This window comes from Hetaerina americana, unplaced genomic scaffold (assembly GCF_022747635.1).
Source record: "Hetaerina americana unplaced genomic scaffold, ioHetAmer1.1.p SCAF_2, whole genome shotgun sequence".
Taxonomy (NCBI): Eukaryota; Metazoa; Arthropoda; class Insecta; order Odonata; family Calopterygidae; genus Hetaerina; species Hetaerina americana.
Window position 1 is genome coordinate 47,463,216 of NW_027286763.1, and position 24,773 is coordinate 47,487,988.

The following is a 24,773-nucleotide window of genomic DNA, read 5'->3' on the forward strand; positions in this document are numbered from 1 at the left end:
AAGCATCAAATCATATTAAAGGGGAAAAAGATATTTTAAAATGGTATACTGACATTTAAAATTGCGCATGAGGTAGAGGAAATTCGATAGCTTTTATCTGGATATGAATGGAAGAACCATAGCCATAGGAGAGTTTCTCATGGAACATATCGGCACACATGTTACCGAAAAAACTTTTTATTGATTACCTGAGTTCAAGGCAGCTAAATTTATCTCGTATTCTTTTTTCAAATGAAGCCACCACGACAAGAGGTACTTCGTGGGCTCTTTTTTGTAACGCGGGAAGTATTTAAAAACTCAGTTCTATAAGATGTTTTTTTTGCTCCATACAAGTATGATGTAACAAAACCAAAGTCGTATGAAAAAATATTCCGTGGAGTGATGGGTAATATCTCTCATCAATCAATTTATTCTCTTAATATGTCGTTAAACTCAATTCCGCTTAAGTTAATTTTGTGGAATTATTCGCAGCTTCTTTGGATGTTTTTCTTTTATAATTTCAAAATTTTCCGACTTTCATAAAAAAAATACTTTTTGTTACTCATAGCTAAAATTTACAATTCCACGAATTATTTTTCGTTATCTTATGTCTTCGGATCCCCGTTTCAGGTAGTTGAGGATAGAAATAGCGCATTCAGGATAATTCCGAGGCTTTTTCCTTGGAAATTTTGATTCAAAATTATTACAGTTATTAAGCCCGCCAATACATAGATGAATGAAGAACAGAAGAGTTGAGGTAAGGTAAAATTGGTAGTAGTAGTTATAATTAGGGTGAGTCGACAGCTAAAGTCGTTTTACACCACTGTTACATGGTTAAAAAATTCAAATACCTTTTAATAAATGAGTAAACAAATAAATATATAAATACTTAAATCCAATAGCCTAAAAACGAGATTTTACTCGTATATTTTTCTCTTTTGGGTAGTTCCCTTAAAAATTTTAAAACTCGGTTTTAAGAGCCAGGGTCATCCCCTAAAATATAACCCAAATCTTCCCTTATTTTAGAGGTTTCGTACTCTCCAGGATTTTTCACACTCGGTCAAGACATGACTCACCGTCACGGGTAGGTCACATTCATTCAGCGAATGCAACGAGGTTTTTGTTTTTGTTCCGTAAAAAGGTATCAGTGGGCCAGGGCGCAGTGGCCTATCCTCAAGCGTACAATCGCCACCTCTTCCCTACGGTTCTTCCTGACGGTTGAGGGCCACGCCGATGCCACTGATTTTATCCCTAGGAGCATTTTATTGGTTATGTTCAGCATTGCATTCTGTCGTTGCTTTAAGACCGAGTTGCGCAATACTGCCTTAAAACCGTCGACGGGCGCTAACATAAAATCAGTCTCGTGCATGCTCTGAGCTTTCCTCGTCGCTGTGTCGGCTTTTTCATTTCTCGCAATTCATGTGTGTGTCGAGGGCTCCATAAGAAAGGTACTTCACTACCCCTCTTACAAAGTATACGAGTAATAGTAGCAGTAGTAGTTGTTGTTATATTTAGGGTGTGTCTACAGCTAAGGTCATGTTGCACCACTATCATATAGTTTGAAAACTCAAACACCTTATATAAGTTAAATAAATAAGTGCATAGATATACACTTTAAACCTAAAACATACACTAATACCCTAATATCAAAACACTAATGCTATATTTTGCTCAATAGGTTAGATTCCTTTCAAAAGTTAAAATCTCGGCTTAATGAGTAAATATTAACTAAACCTCCTTTTATTTTAAAAGTATCTCGTGCGCTCCGGTATTCGTAACACTCAATCAAGATGCAATTCAACGTCATGGGTACGTCACATTCATGAAAGCTAGGTTTTTCTTCCGTAAAGAGGTATGAGTGGGTCAGAGCGCAGTGCCCCATCCTCGAGTGTATGAGATCGATCTCTTCCCTCCGACTCTTCCTGACGGATGAGGGCTTTATCCTTCGGAGTTTATTATTTTTCATTTTTCCCACGAACGATAAAGGATCAGATAAAAAAAATCTCCAACCACGCTAGGAGGGAAAAGTATTTAGGGTCAAAAATAGTCTGGTCTGTAAACAACCCCTGCCGCAAAATCTAGCAGTAAAGAAAGTAAAACCCAAAGCCGTACACTTAAGGGCACTTATAGGTGGAATATAGAAGGGGGTGGGAAAGTTATTGTTTGGCGGGAAGCCAGAGGCCCGTGACCCGTCACTCAAACAAATGAAAATTAAAATAAATAGTTCTACCAATTACTCCCTTGATCAGGTATTTGCACACCAAATTGACCTTCACAAGTCGCAACCACACACACACGCAGGGTTTACGGGGCGGGAAGCCCGACGCCAGTGACCCGTCACTCAAACAAATGAAAAAATAAAATAAAAATTATATAACACTTACTCCCTCGCTCAGGTATTTGCAAACAAATTGACCTTCGCAAGTCACAAACACACACACACACAGGGTTTACGGGGTTGGAAACCCGGCGCCAGTGACCCGTCACTCAAACTCGGACGACACAAAAGTACAGTGCTGGAGGGGAAAGTGCCGAAAAACCTGACACCAGGTGTTTCGCCTGCTAAGCAGGCCTCTTCAGAGAAGAATCTAAGGCCATCTTGATTGCAAAGACTTCCGCGGTGTAAACACTGCACAGGCTATTAGTCCGTGGAGAGGCAAAATAAAATTGTGCAAGCACATACAGATTCTGACTTCGATCCGCCCGTATACCCAGAGATTATGTCAGAGAGGGAGGATCCGAGGAAGGTTCTAAATATTTGCTGGTACTCCACATCAATAGTGTACGATTTTGAATGTGTATGGGATGTACTCATTAAATCGGGCCGTGGGGTTAAGGCGACGATTTAGGGTAGCAAACAGGACATACATCGGGCAGGGTAAAATTTACATCGCTGATAAGATCATTAAAATGAACGGCAAGGGGCCTATTAGCCTTTCTCCGTTTGTAAATCATATCCAAAAACCGCAGATTAAAAAGAATATCAAATCATAAATGGTCGATTACGGATAAAACTTGACAAGAATAGTTGCTCATCAGAAAGTTGCTGCGGGTTGCCAAATGTAGTCAATTGCGTCAGAATATACAAGCTTGTTCCTTAAATATTGAGCAAGTCCTGAAAGCGCTGACGGCCACAGGATACCCGGCATAGTGGACTCCGGTCAATGGTTCCCAAACGACTCTCTCCCCACAGAGGATACAATAGTCATAATCAAATTTGGAGCGCACCAAAGCACGGTATGGCGAAAGAATGGTAGAACGATCTGCTCCTCATGCGCAGTGGCTTAAAAATCTTAAAATAAATTGAGTTTGACAGAAATTTTCCCGTAGTACCCGCATATGTGGTCGCTAATTTGGTCTGCAATCCAGGAACATTTCTAAGAAACGAATGGACTCCACAAATGGGAGATTTCTTCCCCTAATGTTTAGTACCGGTGGGACATAGTGTCCGCGAAGTCGATGGAAGCGAAAGCATTCAGTTTTCTCCGTAGAGAAGCGGAATCCATCATTAAGTGCCCAGTCTCCGAATTTGTTTAGTCACCTTAACATGCCTCGAAGAATTAGCTAGTCTGGATAAAAAGCGAGATCATGGACAAAAAGTGTCCCCATCACCGGTACCTTGATGCAGTCCATCACGTCGTTAATTGCAATAGCAAATAGGGTTATGCTCACTATGGTACTCCGTTCTCTTGTTTGTGGTACTAATGGTACCCCGTTCCTGACTTACGATCGGGATAGATGCTTGGCTACTCTTGACTTTGATAAAGCGGTTCGTTAAAGAATTTTTGATAAAAAAGGCTAAATTGCCCCTAAAACCTCACTTGTGCAAGGTACGAGGTCGGTTCTAAAATTTCCCAAAATTTTTATTACAAAAAATACTTCACTAACAAATTATTGGTCTGGGTCCCCTTCAAAGTAGTCTCCTCCTCAACGTATACACTTATCCCAACGGTGTTTCCACTTTTTGAAACAATCCTGGAGCGCTTCTTCCGGAATGCTCATAAGCTCCTCCGTCGTATTTTTCTCTATCTCTGAATGGTGGGAAAACTTTTTCTTTTGCCCGCGGTTTTTAGTTTGGGGAACAAGAAAAAGTCGCACGGGGCCAGGTTTGGTTGGGGGAGGGGAAGCACAGCGTCTTATTTTTGACTAAAAACTCACGAGTTCTGAGAGACGATGTACCTTTTCTGTTGCTGTCGTGAAAAAACCACTCGCCGCTCCTCCAGTGTCCGGATCGTTTTTGCCTGTGTTCTCTCTCAGGCGTTTTAAAACCCCCATGTAGTACTGTAGTAGTAGCCCCCGTGTTGATTTGCTGGCCGTAAGGTAGGTATTCTTGATAAATCACCCCCTTTGCATCGAAAAAAACAGTCAACATCACCTTGACATTTGAGAGAACTTGTCGAGCTTTTTTGAAGTGGGGGGATGTTTCACCAATTCATTACGAAGATTGAACTTTTGTTTCGATCTCATCATATCCATAAACCAATGACTCATCACCTGTTATGATCCTGGAAAAGGCGGTTTCATTTTCTTTAGCTTGACCAAATAGTTCCTGACAGACTTGAACTCGATGTTGTTGTTGGTCTGCTGTCATCACGCGAGGCACGAATTTGACGGCGACTCGATCCATCCTCAATTTTTTAGTAAGGATTTCATATCACGAACCGGTCAAGATGCCACACTCTTCTTCAAGTCCCGTGACAGCCAAAAGTTCATTTGCAGGAACGAGATCGTTCACTTTCTCGATGTGGGGGGTCATCAGTCGACGTTGATGGTCTTCTGGAACGCTTCCGGAAAGCGGTTTAAAAAAATAACCACGTCGTGGCGCGCTATTCAAAAAGCTCGGGAAATTTTTGAACCTGCCTGAATTTAATATTTTGTGTTTCCACACACTGTCGTAAGCCCTCTCTAGGTTGAAGAAGCGACTTGCTGGCGTAAAAGGAAGGCATCCTGGATACAATTGCCCGTTCGGACCAAATGGTCGGTTGTATATCTGCCGCTTCCGAAACCACACTTGAGCGTATAATCTGAGAAGGTTTCACCTCTTCAACCACAAAACGAGACCGCGAAACATTAACCATAGCCATTATGACCAAAGCCAGTTTTCGGAATGATTAAAAATAAAAGAACTTTATCCTTTGACTAGAATAAGAGAAAAATGATCACTTCCACAAATATCGCCATGGACGGTTAGTTAGTCAGTTTTAGGTTTTAAGGGAGCGTCGACAGCCAAGCTCATTTTGCACCACTGTCAATTAATTAAAGAAAATAATGTTTATAAGCACAATTGATGGCATTTTAGATTTAAAGTTACAAAAAAACATGTAATAAATAGATCAATAAACCAAAAAAATAAATATATAACAAAACAGACAAACAGATAACTGTTCTTATATCCTACGCAAAAGGTCAGTTTCTTTTAAAGACATTAAAATGGGGCTTAAAAACTTAGGGTTATCTCCTAGGATGGATTTCAGGGTTCCCCTTATGTTCCACCTTCCACGTGCCCTCCGGTAATTGTCACACACCCTTAACACATGGTTCACTGTCAGAGGTAGGTCGCATTCGTCGCAACAAGGTTACGCTTTTTCCTCCGTGAAGAGGAATGAGTGTGTCATGACGCAGTGCCCTATCCTCAGGCGCGTGATGACGACCTCTTCCCTCCGAATTTTCCGGATGGTAGAGTGCCACGCTGAAACTGCCGACTTAATTGCCCTCAGTCTACATATTGCTATTGATGGACCATCAAGCTTCCTTCCACTGTTTTAAAGCTGAGTTTCGCAAGGCGACCTATGGTCCTCAACAGGTACCAACGTTGAATCGCTCTCGAGCTTCTCCAAGGACTCCTTGGCTGCTTTGTTGGCTTTCTCACTGTCGATTATTCCTACGTGGCCGGGGGACCACATGAACGACACCGTTCCATTTTTTATGAAGGGATAGGAGGGTGGAATGGACCTCTTGAACTATCGGGTCCACTGATGAGAAGACAAATATGGATTTTAACGCACTCAACGAGTCCGAGCCCTTTAGGAAAGAGCAGCTTTTTCTTTTTATTGAGCTTAAAACTACCCTGATCCCTAACAGTTCGGCTGTGAAAACACTGCAAACACTACTAATTTTTCCCCTCAGGACTCCATGATATCGCGAGACCACCGTACAGGCACAAGCAGATTCCGACTTCGATCCATCGGCATAAACAGGGACGAAGTCGGAGTGTGATTCGAGGAAGGCACTGAAGGATCTCTGGTATTCCGACTCAGTTGTAAACACTTTAGGGTGAATCTTCACATCAGGATTTGGTATTAACCAAGGCGGAGATTTAGCATAGAGAATTGGGTAAACTTGGGGTAGGGTAAAATTGAGTTCACCGATAAAATCATTAAAACAAACGGCGAAGGGCCTAGTGGCCCTTCTCTGGCTGTTAAATAAGTCTAAAAACCGTGGTGGAAAAGAAAATTAATTCCAGTATGTATCGCTTCCACAAAAAGACGGCTCCAATCATCCTATTTAAAAATCGTGGATCGAAAAGGTTGTTAAAACATGGGTGATTAGCCACGGATAAAACTTTAAAAGCGTAATTGCCCATCAGAAAGCTCCTGCGGGTTCCCTTCCCCACTTATGCAACATGTTTAAAATTTTTTGTTTCCACACTATCATTCGCCTTCTCTAGGTTAAAGAAGACTGGGACGACGTGTTGGCGTAGTAGGAAGGCTTTCTGGATGAAATTGTCAGTACGCACCAAATGGTCCATCATCGATCTCTAAAACCACACTGAACGTAGGAAATAAGGTATCGTCTCTCGAATCACCAAACGAGACGTCGGTTGACCATTCTTTCCATCCCTTTGCACAGGCAACTGGTAAGAGAGATGGGACGATATCTATTCGGGTTATTTTTTTCTTATCCTGCTTCGGAATGGGTATCACTACATACTCTCGCCAGGAGCTGATGAATCTATCCTCAAGCCACAAGTAGTTGTTGGTATTTAGGACCTCCACTAACGCTGAAATATTTCAGAGTACGAGGGTAATCCCAGAAGTACCCGACCCAGCAAAGAAAACACAAATATTTTGAAAAAAATGTATTCATTTACAACATAATCTCCTTTCAGCTCTTTACACTTTTCCCAGCAATGTTCAATAAGTTCGATACCCTTTTTATAATAAGAACTGCCTTGCTCCTCATAATAGCCATTAACTGCCGACATGACTTCTTCATGGTTGAAAAATCTTTGACCTCCCGATCATTTTTTCAAGTTTGCGAGCAAGAAATAATCCGAGGGGCTGAATGTGGCGAAAGGGGTGCATTAGATACCAATTAAAACTTGAATTCATGAATCTTGGCCATTAAAATAACGGATTTGTGAGTTTGTACATTGTCTTGATGATACAACACTTCCTTCATAGCCAAATGCGGCCGCTTTTGCTTGAATACTTTGCTTAAACTTTGCAATAAGTTCGCAGAAAACTCACCGTTGATAGTTTTTCCTTTTTCAAGATAGTCAATGGAAATTATCCCACTCGCATCTCAAAAAACCGACGCCATGACCTTGCCTGCAGATGAAACGGTCTTCGCCTTCTTTGGAGCCGTTTCTCCCTTTTGAATCCATTGCTTTGATGGTTCTTTTGTCTCGGGTGTGAAGTAATGGACCCATGTTTCATCCATGGATATGAAACGGCGGAAAAATTCTGCTTTTTTGCCGTGAAACTTTGCTAAACACTCAATTGAAACATCTTCACGAAACTGGTTTTTCTCGAGTGTGAGCAAACGCGGCACCCATTTGGCACAGAGCTTCCTCATGCCCAAATTTTCAGTTAATATGCAATGTACCACACTTTTTGAAATGCTTACTATGTCTACTAGCTCGCACACTTTCATTCGACGATCATCCAGTATCACCTTGTGGATTTTCTTCACTGTTTCTGGAGTCGTCACCTCATTTGGTCGACCAATGCGATGCTCGTCTTGACAGCTTGTACGGCCTCGTTTAAACTCTGCCACCCCATATTTTACTATTGTAAACGAAGGAGCAGACTCACCCAGATTAGAATCCAGTTCAGCTTTTGCATTGGTTGGGCTAAGGCCTTTCGAATAAAAGTATTGTGTCTCATAACGATGACCACTTTTCTCAATTTTTAGAAAATTCACTGAAAGCGTTCACTATTGACGGCTGCGAAACAAATACTAAACAACGTGGCATCTTCAAACTTGAAACATATGCTTTAAAGATTGCAAACTTTCTAATAAAGTGATATTATTCAAACAACTAGCGCAATCTCTAAGTTAGGTCGGGTACTTCTGGGAACAACTTCGTCGACCAAAGCGTTGTGGATTCCGTCCATACCGGGGGAGGTGTCATGGGAGTCGGTGATGGCGGATTTCAGTTCCCAAGGTGAGAAGGACTCGTTGTATTTCGCCGTTATTCGAGCCTCACGAAAATTAAGAGGGACCCTCTCGCATCGTCTCTTTGTGCCTACAAAAGCTGCATCACATCCTGCATCACCGCTGTTGACCGCGAACAGCTGGGCGAGTATCTCGCTTACATCTGGGGGTGAAGTAACCACCCGGCTAGCTATGACCAATAGTTCAATGACGAATGAGCCCTTGGAACCAGACATTTTCTTTACTTTGTCCCATAACTGTACGAGAGGGGCTCTATGATTGATCTTAGAGACGCAATTCATCCAGGAAACCCTCTTGGCCTTTACTTTACGACCTTTCGAACCCGCGCTCTCAACCGTCGAAAAGAGGTTATATTTGATGGTGTTGGTCCTTAAAAGTACTCAACGCCCTTTTCCTCATCCGGATTGCATTCCTCGTTCCACCAAGGGACAAGTGTTCAAGTAAGGTTACCGGAGGACCGAGGAACGTTTGCGGTAGCTGCTGTAATGAGCGATGATAGCCTCTTGACGTTGCGCAACGCGTCGCAACCAGCTTCGTGGTTGAAAGTAAAATCGCGCTTTAATAGTGACACAGCTGATGAGCCAGTTTCCCGGAGGTTTTAAGCGGTTGTAGGAAGTGTCTCTTTTGGCGAGTAGGAGAGGAAAGTGATCACTCCCACAAAGATCATGATGAGCAGGCATCTTCAGCTTTGGAGCTAGGCCTGTCTAGCATACACAGAGATATATTGCAAATAATTCTACATTTAAAATTTTTAAACGCGTTTTTTTATCACTGTTTAATAAAAACAGGTTTAAGTCCTCAATGAAGTTAGAAAAAATCCATCCTCTCCTGTCACTTGGGGACGTTGGCCCTCCCCATAAAGGATCGTGTGGATTAAAATCACCCAACAGTATAAATGGCCGAGGCAAATAACATGCAAGGGCTTCTAAGTTAAAACGTAATACCGGTGCTACGCCAGCTCCTCCTTGCGTCGATAAAAACGGTTGCAGTTTCACTGCAAATTAAAAGTCATGATTTTACCTTAAAATAATTAAATTAATTAATGAATCAAAAGTGATGAGATGGCCTACGTGTGGGAAGATTATCCTTTGAAGTGGTGTTTCCTCTTTCACTTGCTCGCGAGGACCCCAGTATCAGAGATCCTGCGGTTCTCTTCCATTGCCTCAGACTTTTTGGTCTTACCGGAAATGTGGGTGATGGTGTCTTCTCACGCCCTTTAGGCGTGTCCCCTAGGCGGGCTTTTGATGGGCTCTCCTTTGAAGGACCCGCTAGAGTAGGTACCTCGTTATCCGCCTTATTCTTAGTCTCTTTTATGCTTCTCCTTTTTGGTGTATGTATGTCCGCAGCGTTTTCCATTAGATCGACTGTCTGCTTAGTGATGGTACACATTGGCAATGGGATGGACGCAACGGAAGTGAAGGACCGGGAGAAAGTTGGGGCGATTAGCACCCTGCATTTTCTCCTCGCTTCTAGGTATGGACTTTGTCCAGCGTCGTTTTCTCCATGGCTTAAATGATGCTAGGAATAAAATTTAGATGGCTGAGGGTAACACCAATACCTCAGAGAACAGAAGTGCACATGTATTCTATCACTGCAACTGAAGATTACAAAAGAAAAAGAGCACCATACGTCTGAAATTTCCATTTAACCACACGAGCCGCAGCAACGAGTGGCAGGGATCAGCTTATTACTTAAATAATGAACATAGTTGAAATAAATGGTACGAGGGTCATCCGGAAAGTAGTACCCGTTCGTGCCGCATGAAGTGCTGACGACGCGAGTAGCCGCTGGACGAGGTCAGATAGCTTCAGTGGCTTGTCTGCCTTCTCTGAGCCAAGTTGCGTGGCGCTAGCATTGCCTGTGTTGTTTCTGTGATTGTTTACAATGTTTAAAAAAATTGAGAACGCCGCCAGTTGTGAAGTGAGGGCAGTGATTAAATTCCTCAATGCAAGAAACGTTCGCCCATGTGATATTCATCGCCAATTAAAGGAGGTGTATGGAGACAATGTAATGGACGAGTCGTCTGTTCGGCGGTGGTGTCGCAACTTCAACATGGGGAGGGGGAACACACACGACGATGAGCGTTCGGGGAGACCGTCTGTCATTACAGACCAACTGGTGAGCTCAGTTGACGAATTCGTGAGGAACGATCGGCGCGTCACAATTGATGACATCTGTGAGCATTTTCCCAATGTTTCTCGAACAATTGTTCATGAAATTGTTAAACACCATCTGCATTATGCAAAAATTTGTGCAAGATGGGTCCCTCGCGTATCTCAATGAGCTGGCGGCGAAGGACTATGCAGCAGGAATACAGAAACTTGTCACACGTTATGACAAATGCCTTAATTTGCTTGGAGATTATGTTGAGAAGTAGTTTAAAGTATCCTCTTTCAAATAAAATTTTTTATGTTTGTTAATATTTACTTTTGTGTCTTTATTTCACGAACGGGTACTACTTTCCGGATGACCCTCGTATAATACAATTGAATATCCTTTACCATTGTTTAGTACAAAGTTACTAATAATTTTGACTTAGTTTTTGGTGAAAATCCACTCTAGTTTAATTAAATATGATATCCATATACTTTGGAGCTCTAATGCATCGTATGGGGTCATTAAAAGTCGTTATTGATCAACAGTGTGTGATGTAAAGGGGGGAAATAATCTATGGAGATGTATCAGCCAAAATACACGATAATTAGTTTTTCATCCAATCCAGACAACCCCTGCTCATTACAGTGTGGATTTACCACATAAAAATATGGTTCTATGCACTTTATTGGCGACAGGTCTTAGTGGGCTAATTTAAATATGGGGTCTTACCAGTATGAAAAATATCACATAGATAGATATTTCAAATTAGGCTTGGGCAGAGAAAATTTATAACAGGAAGTAAAGGTACCGCGTATGAATTATATAGTATTATGAATTGCAATTTTGGCGAAAAATGTTCATTTGTAATCTTCAATAGTAAAAAAATTCTTAAATTAAAGAAAAAATTGTTTTAGGTGGCAGAAATAAGTATAAATAAAGAAAATCTCTATTTGAATTAATTGGAAATCTAATCACTTCTGATTTCACACCTTACAAAGGGCCACCGACATTTAAAAATTTCGAGGAGATACAATTTGAAAACATTCGATGATACTCTGCATATCTGTACAGTTAAAAAGCAAATTACCTAATGAGCAAAAGAACGTCAAAATATACTCAAATACAACACTTCATTGTTTTTAAGCAATAGTATTAACTATATTTCATTCAATCTGCCAGGATAAATGTGCGAACGGTTTAATGTACTTATGAGGTATCACATTTTGCCGATTTTATTTTGGGGCCCAAGAAAAAGGACCTGTTTTATAACATTTACTACTCCTTCCCTCACCTAATTTCTTATTTTAAAAAACCTTCAGCGCTTATGCCTTATTCACTAGAAATGCCATTAACTCACCATTCACGATTTTACTAAACAATAACAGCGGTAATATTCCTCGCAGGTAATAAAAGTTTCGATTTGTGTCTTCAGTTCTACGAATTTTATCATAATTATACAAATATAATTTTGTATTCACGATTATAACCAAAAATTTTGATGAATACTTATACTTACGTAAAATTTAATATAATCTAATTAGATAATTCAAATATCGTCGCAATTTCAGCTCAATTAATTGATTTATTAGACTCCCCAAGTTATTGGTGGCCAGGCCAGGTTTTCTGAGCCTCTTAACCAGGATATTGCCTCAGCACACACTTTAAGTACAACAATAACAATAGCGAAAAGTAAAAAGATCCGTAGATAAATTACGTTATACGCACTGCTACCTTATAAAATCTTTGTTTTTAAAATGTTATTTTCTGACCACAAGAGCAATATAGAATATCAAATGAGATAAATATTAGTTCCTAAAAAATACATTTTCAACCACAAATTTATGTTCACTAATTAAAAGAGTTGCGCTAAAACTATTGGGATATATTTGACTTATTGACACACTAATGCATTCATTCCAGCTCGATGATATTAGTTCCAAATCACAAATACCTTACAAATCATTTCGTTAACTTAAGTGTTCATCGCAACAGCAGTCATAATTTTAAATAGCTAGCAAATGAATTGCTTATATTACGCTAATGATCGAATTTCATCATCATAATATGTTCAACACTCCGGCAAAAATCAGCGAGCGGTCTTTCAACTACGTTTATACCACACCGTTGAAAATGTACCTAGAATTCTTAATTGATCGAATTGCATAAAATTACGACCCCAATTATAATTTCCCAAAATAATTATGACTTGCAATTACCTTTAGCATCGTTTAGGTGTAATTCAGATCTCAGAAACTGGGGTTGCTAAGCCATTGAATAGCATCTCCACTCGAAATATAAAGTGCACCAAAAATTGGTAATTTCTTCCCCTGCTATCTTCACCCACGTCTATTGGACAAGATTCTCACGCCTGCAATACAAACGGCCAGGAAAAAATCTGATGCTATCAATTCATAACTCTTTGTCGATGCACAGAAATTTAATTTATAGCTAAAAGATACACCTACTGTCACAGTGAATACTTCTTCGCCTCTTCTAAATTGCTTGTTTATGAAAACAGGAAAGGTGGGAACTTGAAGCACATATTATTTCGTCATACCTAGACATTCTCATGAGTTCGAAATTCTTTCCAAAACTATCATGAAAATGGCGCAGAATACAAAAATAGCAGCATACAACAATAACACTGTATACAAAAATGGAACTGGGGTGAACGGTCAACTTCGTCAACATCTAGTTGCAATTTTAAACAAGAAAAATATGGCGGCCGTGAGAGAAATTGGATAATTAAAAACAAAAGAAGATAAAAGGGGGAAATTAAACTGCCTCTCCAAAGCTACTCCAGATTAAATGCCTTTGTTATAACCAATTTTATGTATATAAATGACAGATATACCCAGGCAGGAAGATGTTGCAGTTTATATCAGAGGTAATCACATAATGTAAGTCCACAGTGCCTTAAAATTCAGCCAATATATTTCATTAATTTAAGATTTACTGCTAGACATGTTTCAATTTATCAAATTGAAAATGCCATTGAAAAGGTATTAGAAAGTGAAATTGTATCACATTTGAATAAATAAGAGTATGTGGTTGTTTGAAAGGCACTTTGCCCTATTGAATTGAAACAAAATCACCAGACCCAACTGATGACTTGAATTCCACTATGGATGAGAATTTTCATTGAAGTTGATATTACCATGGGAAATCAAATAACAACAACCCTTTTTAGGCTTAACCAGATGGTAGGATACATTGGTTAACATTATCAACCTGGTAAGTAAAAATTATGAAAAATTTGATTCTATCGGTTAGATCTCAAACAAGAGCCCACAATGAAAAGTTTTTCTAAAAAATGAAGAAAACAATCCTGTTAAGGGTAAGAACATGTCTCAATTGCTGTAATTGTTAGGGGAGATGAACATCAGCTGAAGTCATTAGCAACATTTCTCATTATATCAGTTTGCATGAAATATCAGGGTGTTACATTTGAGTCCCGAGTACACCTACATTGTATTATTTGGCCAAGAAAAGAAAATAATAGTTATGCAGCCATGAATAAATATTCCAAAAGAATGAACGAAGTCAAATGAAAGGAACTTATCATTTAATGACCTAAGCTGAGGTTCAAAGACATGATGAAGGAGATATATGACATTAATCAAAATGCCAGACTGAAACATATTTGCTTTTATTGCTTCAGTGACATTTTATGTTTACTAATTAACATTCATTGCTGCAGGATCAATTCTCACTTTAAGATTTAGATAATCGTACATACAATTGGAATAGCATTGCCACTCAACACTTTATACATTTTTTTCTGAGCTCAGTGACTATTTTATGCTACAGTCTGATGGAAAGAGATTGACAGATGTGGTCCCCCAAAGTTACAAAATTTAAAGAAATGACAGCATGACGTAAGACTTTGTTAGAAAATCACCAAGAAAAGTATTTACCGTTATGTAAGAGAGACTAGCAAGAATGCATAAAAATAAATTTCCTTGCAGTAAACTATGGAAAATGTTGGCTGTATTTATAATGCTGATTTTTAATACAATAGAGTTAGCCCAAAAAAGTTACGGCCTTTTTTTCAGTGGAATATGTAAGAGTACAAATATAGCATTTCTCACCTTAATGAGAGAAATAAACCAATGAGCATTTTATGAAAATGAGTTTCAAGTTGCACAACACAAACAGCACAACTCCAATTATATCTAAAGAAAGCTTAACTGTGTGGTACCATCCAAAGCAATTACTCACTTCTGTCATTCACACAGGCATTGTAAGAAATTTTGCTCACCACTACATGCATGGATAACAATAATATATGCTTGTTTCAAGCATCCTAACAAATAAATTTATCATTCTGCAAAAAAAGTCACATTCTGATCAATTTTGATCAATATCAGGGAAAATAGGTATTAAATTTTAAATAAATTAGTTTTGAAGTGGTTACACAATACATATTATTACTTGTGTATCACAGGACTAAAATCAACTGAATTATTGCCATTTTAGTGGTTGGACATAAATTCTTTTCATATACAAATCTTCTAAAAACTGGGCCAGAATAAAAACCTCACCATATTAACAAAAATTCTATTCATGTACATAATTGTATATTTATAATCAATATTTAAGAAAATTCAGGTTTTTCAGTGCAGATAATTATTTAGCGATAACCACCGAATGGTTTTACTAAGATTGGCACTCATTTTTAGAAATAGATCACAAAAGAACTTGTCTTATCCAAGGGAGGCGAAAATTTTGGACTGAACTACTCTATCCTGTTTGTCCTGTCATTTATTACGTAAAAGAGTCATTTTCATGGCCTATTCAATACCAAGCATCCTGTATGAGTGATTTGAATATCTTATTTGAATTAAATGTGTTAAGATTTTAGTAGGTCTATAATAGCACAAACACATTCACATAACAAATAAAATAGGCACATATTCAACAACATTTTAAATTACCAAAAACAATATTTATTATCAACCTTGAAACAGTATGAGCTTCAGTAGTGTTAACTGAGGTTTCCATTTACCAACAATTATATCATTCAACACACTTAAAAACACTGGACATTATTAAAATTGGACTTCAAAAACAAGAGGCTAAAATTCTTACATGAAGTACATCAATTAAATTGGAAATTCTCACATAATATAACAAACACAGCTATGGTGGACCATGGGATTACATGAATTTATTAACCCTTCATGCACATACATTTTTTTTTAATACCAACTGAAATATTTATATGCATTTCTTTTACAAAGAATCTTGGAAGGAGTTACAACATTCATTCTTCAAAGTAAACAAACCAATGCCTACCTACCTAGCTCTTAAATGAGATTCCACAGGTTATCACCTACAAAATATAGTATCAATTTTGAGCAATTCATAAAATTTGATAATTTATTTATGAAAGCTCCAAAACAAAACCTGAAGCAAGAGACCTTATATTTACAGAGGTTCTCCATTAGTTTTTTTTCATTACTGAGCATGTAATAATTTGAAGAACAAAGGCAAGTTCAAAAAATAGGGAACGCAAGATCAAGTATTGGAAATAATGGCAGTACAACCTTAGGTTGTAAAATGTGGAATTATATACTAAGAATTGACATTTTATTTCAATTGCAGGACATTATATTATTAACCATCGCTCAAATTCATCAGATATAAACAGAAGAAGCACATTCTTTTCAACAATAATTCTATGTCTATGTACAAGCCTATAGTGGCACATGCTGATACATGTGTTGACTATGATTACGCTCACTCTTTGAGCTCTAATTTGTACAGCAACTTTATGCACATTTACCATTCACACATCAATACCTCCACTATATCACTTGCTTTGCTCCGTGATATCTATACAAAACATCCACCTCACTTCTGTGAGTTTTTTTTATCATGCACACGCCAACCAAAATAGACTATCTACTTTATATGCACAATCTTTTGTACACATTTACATAACATTTACTTAACTGCCACTGCCCTAAACTACGGAATCTGTTCATGGAATCATTATGTGGAAGCCTAGGTTCTATATATGTATATGGAAGATAGTCATTATTAACATTGCAGATGATTTCATGGATCATTTTTAATCATAATTTTTGCTAGGCCTTTCTTTTCTTGCTGTAATTGATACAATATATTTTGACTCTTCAAATACCCAGTCAAGTAGCATTCCATTCCTGAAGTTAGCATGGAAACATGCTCAAGGAATTAATAATTTGAAATAAACAGTTATCATATTTATTTAAATTATGTAACTGAAATAATATTAATTTAATTTATGTTTATAACCATGATATATTAAATTAACTATTAGTTGAGCTGAAAAGTTTCAAAATGCAACCAGTTCACACATTACAAGAGGCATGCTATTCCCAAATTATGGCAATACATTTACCAACGTCATGAAATTCGTTTTTGGACCTAAAATCAAGTTTGTTGCTAAGGTTTCATTTTGGGGCAGTCCAAAATGATTAGATTTAGGTTAGAATTAAGAAATGACCTTTGAGAAGAATGAATATTATTCAGGACTCCATGACACCCCAACATAAGCTTATTGAATTAATTTCTTCACAGTCATGAAACCCTTAGCTTATAGTAAGTTAAAATTTATGAATTCCCTCATCCTTTTTATTAGTGTAATCATAAAATCAGTAGCCAATTTGGACTTGGGTATAAGTCTGAAAGCTCTATGCTTTTGTTTTGAAAATATCAAGGATTCATTATTGTCCTTCCTTATTAAGGAAACAAGCATAATTTTGAGGACATATCAATCCCTGGTTACGTACCTGCTTAAGAGTCATATGCCAACATTTCCCAGTCATTAAAAAAGTATTTTAGGTGGACATATAATTAGTAATCTAACCCATTTGATCCAAGAATATAGGTATTTTTTGCATTTAGATAAAATATAGCACTGAGCATTAAAATTGATATTTTTAATTCTCCCTAATCAACGTTTATTAAGTGCAATGCGTTCATTATTGCATCCCGTTATGTAAGAAAAAATATGAAATGATATTCAGAGGTACTAATAAAACAATGTGTTTGTATTTAATGATGCAAAAATGGATTAATAACCCGTTACAAGTGCTTCCCCTTATAATTTAAAAAAGCAAAATGGTGAAAACCTAATTAACCAAAACACATCCAAAAATACGTTGATTATTAAATTAATTACAGAAAAGCAAAGGTCATTTAAAACAAAGTGCAACTTGGTGCAATTACAATGCAATTTTAAGACAAAATCAAAGTCAAGGAAGTTAAAATATCACCAAGTCCAAAAGATAGAAGGATTTTCATGCACAAAAGGGCAAATGAATAAAAATACTAAAAGTTTATCCTAATGCACAAAGAGCTTATAATAGATCATACATTTTGGAATGCACTTGAGGAAAAATTAGAATGATAATGCATAAGAAGAGTTTGTGATAACTCTACAATGGTAGCAGTCTTTTAAAATATATCAGGAATATCTATGAAGTTTCGGTCCCAGTAACCACCACTGTACAACCAGTCTTCCTGCTTTGTATAAGGATTAGTGCCTTGGCAAAACCACCTGGAAAGATTAAGAGTAGTGGAAGAATTTGTTAAAAAAATTGTCACCTATGGGCAAGAAGGTACAAAGAGTAGAGGGGATTTTTCTAGGGAGATACTAAGAGATACAGGAGATACTAAGAAAGAAAGGATTTTACTTACAAATGTTATCGGGTAACAATAAAACATATCATATCCTTTAGAAATAAACGGAAAAAAGTATATGGGGTAATTCATAAGTACTACCTTGAAAAAGGGGTTGATTCAGAGTCGACAGAAATCATTCACAAAGTACCTAAGTATATAATTAATTTATTCAACTTTTTTACTGACATAAAAGTGAAGGAAAAGGATTAGGACTTTATTGTTTTATGAATTGTAAACAAAATTTTAATCTGTTGGCACCAGTCTGGGTTCTGTTAGACTCTTGTGTCACACATCTCTGGGGCTGAGAAGTAGAAAATAATTTAATGCAGTGCTATTGAGAAACCGTTATGATATAGGTAAGCAAAATTCTGCTTCTTGATAAAGAAAATAATGCGTTCAATGGCAAAGAAAATAATATACTGTACATAGAATAAGGGCTATGGCTACTTCTTTCATGTCATTTTGAGTGGCTGAAATTTGCATTGATTTATCAATAATATAATGCATATCATTATATTTTGAACACTACCATTTAGTAACTAAAGTGATATGACATCTCCTCGTTTTCACATCATTCTTTCGTTTAAACCAGGCACTCAAGTTATTATTCACTCTCACACTCATTATTTTCAATCATTACTTTTATTGCATTCAGTAGCTTCTAATTTGCTCTGTATTCTCTCAAAACTTTCCAATACTTTTCTCTGTTTATCATATCATGCATCTTTTCAAAATCAATAAAAGCACAGCCAGCTTTCTTTTTCATAAGTAAGAGTCACTAACACATTTCACAAATTCTTGTTTAAATGGCAACAGATGGTTCATACATCTCCTACGACACATAAAATGACAATGCATTCTCCACATTTTGTTCAATATTACTTTCCATACTCCATCAACACTTTAATGAACATTATCCCTCCAACACTCAAAAGATAGTTGCTCCATAATTGTTTACATTCCATCTCAGACCCATTCCCATCATTTACTGTCATCATAAATGAATGTTTCAGACAAAAGGGAATTTTTTTTGTTTGCATTTGGAAGAACTAAAGTTTGCATACGTAAATAACAAAATTTATGCAGGTGAGTAATAAGCAAATTATCCCTGCAGTTCAATACTTCACCTGATGAATGTACCATCTACCCCTTACAGGTTTTCCATATTTGAAATTTTCACTGGTGTTACAATCTCAATCTCACTTAAACCAACTTTCCTGCATTCATTTTCACCCTCTAAAGCATTTGGCTAACTCCACATTATTGTACAAGTTCTAAAAAAATAATTCCTCTAACAGTCTTAACTCAGCATTCATCTCAGACCACACCACTACTCTTATCCTTTAATGAAGCCAATCCTTTGTCGTCCCAATGCTTGGTCCATTTTACACATTTCCCAAATTGCTTCCTGTGCCCTTCATAGTCATTCTGCATTATTCTGCTCATCTTCACTTTTATTTTTTGACACATTAGCACTAATTAATTATTTTTCTCTTTATAAGTAACACATGCTATTTTCTGAGTAGCTTCATCTTTAACTGCTATCATCCTCCCTAGGGCCTCTTTTTTTACCAATCAAAGAATCTTTCACATAATTCAATCAGGCATCACATTTCATTCTCCCAACATACTTTTCCATATGGGCATTCAAAATTATGAATTTCAAATATCCCTATACATCACTTACATATACGATATCCAAATACATCCTGTTACTTTGAAATCTGAGGGACTGAAAAAATTGGTCATAAAGATGCCTGCTTTCTTAAGAGCAAACTTATAAAAAAATTCTTATGCTGCATATTTGTCAATTAAAATCACAATGCTGTATGACATACATTTCAAGCAATGCCAAATTGACTTGGCACTTTTTTATTTAATGTTTCCTTCTTAGGAGGGAAATACTTAGGAGGGAAATACTTGCTGCTATGGTATTTAGGAAAATGAAATGAACCTAGGCATGATCTGGCAAACTGTATACTACTATCTATCCAGCCCCGGTGGCGGTGGGGTAACGCCATCATCTGCCAATCCAGAGGTTGTGGGTTTAAGTCCCACCTAGGTCGGTTTTCCTCCACCTATGGCATGGATGTTTGTGATTGTCTATATTGGTAATGTATAAGGGTTAGGTGGAAGAAGAGACTATGAAGTTTCAATCTTGCCACAATCAAGTTGTTAAATAAATAAATCTACTGACCTAAGCCTAGCCTCAGCACTTTCCTCAGAGCAGATAATGCAAGGGTATCTTTTTCCTCTGTTTTCACTTCCACTAAAATTGGCAAAGTGGGTTATTCTGCTTAAGCTGTGGCAAGATACTCTTTTATTAACAGAAGGAAATCCTCTATTGACACCAGAGTGCATTATTTCATTCACACTAATTTTCTCTCAATTAGTAAGTGCATCCAACTCAATGGAGTAAAGGAATATGCAATGCAACCTCTTTTGACAATAAAATAATTTTCCTTCATCAGTGTCTTCTTATAGGAATAATGACTCTAGCAAATTATATTCAATTGCAAGGTATGTGGGTCCACCCAAAATACATTTCTTCGCTCAACTGGTGCATTAAAGACATATAATACTATCAATTTATCATTTGTCCTTATAGCAAGTAATCAATGTAGATGATTCCATATGCATCCCAAAAAACCATGTCCATTTCCATTGTGATTATTTAATTTTTTCACCTTCTTTGAAACTGAATCGCCTTTAGTAACACACTGTTTAGATTGTTCCTGTATCTCTGAAGTGTAGTAGTGTATGTGTCCATGTTTCATCCACAATTATGTATTGATGCAGAAACTCATTGGGATTACAATGGAAAAGCACCAAACCAGCCTCGGAATTGACCACATGATTTTATGGGTTTATTCCCCACTGAGTACCCCTCTTCCACAATTTTTTCACACCAAATTTTCCATGGAAAATTGAAAACACTGTATGTATCTTGTGATACGACTGTGCCTCAACTATTTTGCAAATTTTGATTTACTGATCACTCAAAACTATGTCTTGGATTATGTCCATCATTTCAGAGGAAGTCACTTCTACTTCTTGCCCCGAACAATGTCCATTTGTGAATATACGGCCATGTTTAAACTCATTTACCCAATGTAAACAGTCATAAACAGAGGAGCAGATGTACCATTAACTTCATCCAACTCAGCTTTGATCTCTTTCTGTGTTAAACCTTTCAAACAGAAGCATTTAATCACGAAACTAATTTTTCCCATTTTTCTGAATGAAAAAAAGTTTGTCGCTTCAATTGACTATGAAAATAAAACCACTAGACAGAGTTAGCTAAACTTTTAACAGCCGACTAGTGAAAGATGAGGCTTACTAAGAAAAACGTTTCCACTCTTATTTCCTCTGTTGCTTACCTTGAAGATCTATCATCAACAGAAGGTGACAGCAGGATCTGGGCAGTGTACTGCTCATTGCAGTACTTAATGGCTTTTTAAAAACATATTTAATTATACTTTGAGAGCAAAGCCTCAATGAATGCCCTCATCAAAAGAAACTAAATTATTTTTTTTGCTTTCTTGCACCCAACAATGCTGGACTGGATCTACCAATTATAGCTGGATCCCTTTGTACCCTTTGTAGGAGTACATTCACTTGTAAAAATAAATATTAATTTTGAACATACCTGGGGCTCCAGTCTGCACCTTTCTTACTTTTGCGTGACTTTCTTGCTTCCCGCTGCTTCTCTTCAAGTCTATTCTTTTCAGCAGCTGCACCATCAATATCACCTTCTTCCAGTTTCCTGATGTCAGGCCGAAGTCTGGAAAATGAACACCACATTATTTCAGGAACCCCAAGTCCATTGGTTGAATTGAACTAGCTGATTAATGAAGACAGACTTTGAGCCCCCAATTGGTTATTCCAAATGTGAGAAATTTCACAGTGGAAAAATCATCCACCTAGACTAGGATTCAAATCCAGATCCCTCAATTTCCAGCTGAGTACCTTAACCAGTTTAGCTACCAAGGAATCCTCTTAAAATGAATTTCTAAGGGATTTAAATGTAGTATTTAACATTTTCCCCCTTCTAGATGTGGCAGGCAAGTAAAATGTTGGCTCAATGGACCATGAGTTTAATTGCCCAGGGCTTCTGTTGAAGGCCCCTGAGCTCAAAACTCTAATCTAGGGTTCCCTGATGGCCGGTTTAAGTCATAACCTCTAAATTTATTGCAAAACAGTACAGTAAAGTCTCGATTATCCATGAGTGGAATATCCATTTTGTGGATTATTCATGTTATCCTCTTAGCAGCACCTCAAAAGTTGAATGAACTTACAACCGTAAAGATAATTAAATGCTTTGATTTTTCTATAAAGGTACTTTGTAAAAAATTACATGTTTTAAATACCTGGGATTTCTTTAAAGTTTTCAATTTTCCAAAATAAAAAGTTGTCAATAGTATTTAATATTTTAATTTAATGGTTTTTTTTCCTACCCATATTTTCCAATTTTTGTTTCCATGACATTAATTAGCCTTGAGAATTCCATTTTCTCTTTTGAGACAAAGAAAACATAGTTTAACTATGCAACAACTAAGTCATTAACTATCCCCACTGCATTATTTTAATCAGTATCATATGACAAATCGAATCCGTAACAGCAATCATTTACCCTTTGACAGTTCTTTGTTTTTACCTGGCTACATGATTGGGTTACCCTTCTGAGGAAAATACATATGCTCTGTAATTTACTCAATGATATTTCTGAGTTCAAGTAAAACTATAATTCCACCCTTATAAAAATTGAAAAAAGTCTTTTCCATTGCTAAAAAACACGAAGTAATTACAAGGAATAAAAAAGGAGAGTATCTGTATCCATTTATAACATGACCATATTTCCCATGCATTTGGGTTATTCATATTTTTCCATTATTTGTGCTATCAAAACTTTCATACCCAACATCGGAATAAAGATGATCAACAATTTTCAGTGAAACCTATGCTAACCTCGTTGTTGTTGTGATTGAATGATTTAAATGACTGACTGAAAATGTCAACGATGAAGATGTAAGTGTGATTGAGGTTTGTTACTTCAAGTCTACTGTAATTCATTTGGCAATTTCCACCATACTGAATTGCTATAAAATATATTCTAACCCTCACATCAACTTTTGTATCCCACAGAAATGAGACATGCTGACCAACAACATGCAGACATGCATTCAAGTTTGGTAAAATTTTCTGAATTTAAATACAATTCAGTAAAGCCATCACCTCAATATTCAAAATTTGATTTCCAGCAGTTCAGAGATATTGCATTTCAATTTGCACAGAACCTTATATCGAGTTGAAAGTTCCTAGCAGTAGTTATTAAGGGAGGTGACCAACAGCTAAGGTCAATTGTGAAAATTATAACCTTAGCTATATTGAGTTGGAAATTCCTTATTTAACAAAATAATTTAACCGATATTCTTAGAGCACAGTGGAATCTCAACAAGTCCTAACGATCCCTAAAAAATCACCCTTGATATTAAGTTCTCATTATTACCAAAGGTAATGTTATACTCACTCATCAGCTAATTTTAATCACTTCTAGGATTGGATAGCCATTATTGAGAGTATTTTAAATCATAGTTATTGGGATTTTATTGCAAAACTAGCATTTATGATTACTGTACTTTTTTATGATTTGGCATCATTTTCATAGCATGGATAAAGCCAGATGGCAATAATATGCAATAAAAATTTTGTGACAGCACTTGTTTACCATTAACATGATGCATCACTGACTGGAGGACATAAATTATTTCTTGAACCATGTTTAAGCATGGCATGCGAATTTCACACATTTCAAAGAGGAGTTCATTTTTTCAACTTCAAGGGATCAATTTGCTTGCACCACCATTCAGTTTTCTGAGAAATTCGAGCAACCAGAACATAACAAAGCTTGCATTTTTTAATGATATTGTCCAAAGGCTTCTCCCTGGATTTGAACTTGACACCCTCCAGTCAGTGGCCAAATGCTCAACATATTAGGCTACTTCTTCCCCTTGAAGTCAGTTAAAGTCCTCAATAGATGAGATTAGCTACCTCTACAACTGCGAGAGAGCTACTTTTATGCATATTAGTGGATGACTCCATTAAAAGTCACTGCTGCAGCATCTTCTGCAGTTTCTTCGGAATTTGTCAAAGGTATACTACCTTGATCAAAAGGTTCCCGGAATAACCACCGTGTGGCGCTCCCATCGTTCCGATTTGAGTTCTGTTTTTTTTGTTAAATTGGTACATCTGTTGTTGATATTCCCTTTAAATCTTAGTGTCATAACTTGACATTTGCAAAAGTTACGGTCGGTTTTCGGTATGTCCATCAGTGCTTCCTGCGATTTTTCCATTACTTCCTCTCGGCTGCTAAAACGCGTTCCCCGTAATGGTTTTTTAACTCGATTGAACAGAAAGAAGTCACAGGGAGCCAAATCAGGTGAATTCGGTGGCTGTTGGATGGTATTTGTTGCATTTTTCGTCAAAAAATTACGAATAATGATAGCACTGTGCGACGGTGCGTTATCATGGTGCAAAATCCACGAGTTTTCTGCCCACATTTCTGGTCTCTTTCGGCGAATTGCTTCACGCAAACGTCTCATAACGCCCAAATAATACTCTTT

The 24,773-nt window shown here is 37.2% G+C and overlaps 1 protein-coding gene across 2 annotated transcripts in view; it reads right to left on the bottom strand.

Annotated features, from left to right (window-relative positions):
- Positions 1-14,109: 14,109 nt before the first annotated feature.
- LOC139688056 (oxysterol-binding protein-related protein 1-like) overlaps positions 14,110-24,773 on the bottom strand; it is a 252,397-nt gene continuing 241,733 nt past the window's right edge. For both annotated transcript variants that reach the window (XM_071585472.1, XM_071585471.1), the window contains exons 21-22: positions 21,800-21,934; positions 14,110-18,025 (exon numbers count right to left, since the gene is read on the bottom strand). In XM_071585472.1, the coding sequence (XP_071441573.1) occupies positions 17,923-18,025; positions 21,800-21,934 (238 nt within the window). In that variant the 3' untranslated portion in view covers positions 14,110-17,922. The remainder of the gene's footprint in view (positions 18,026-21,799; positions 21,935-24,773) is intronic.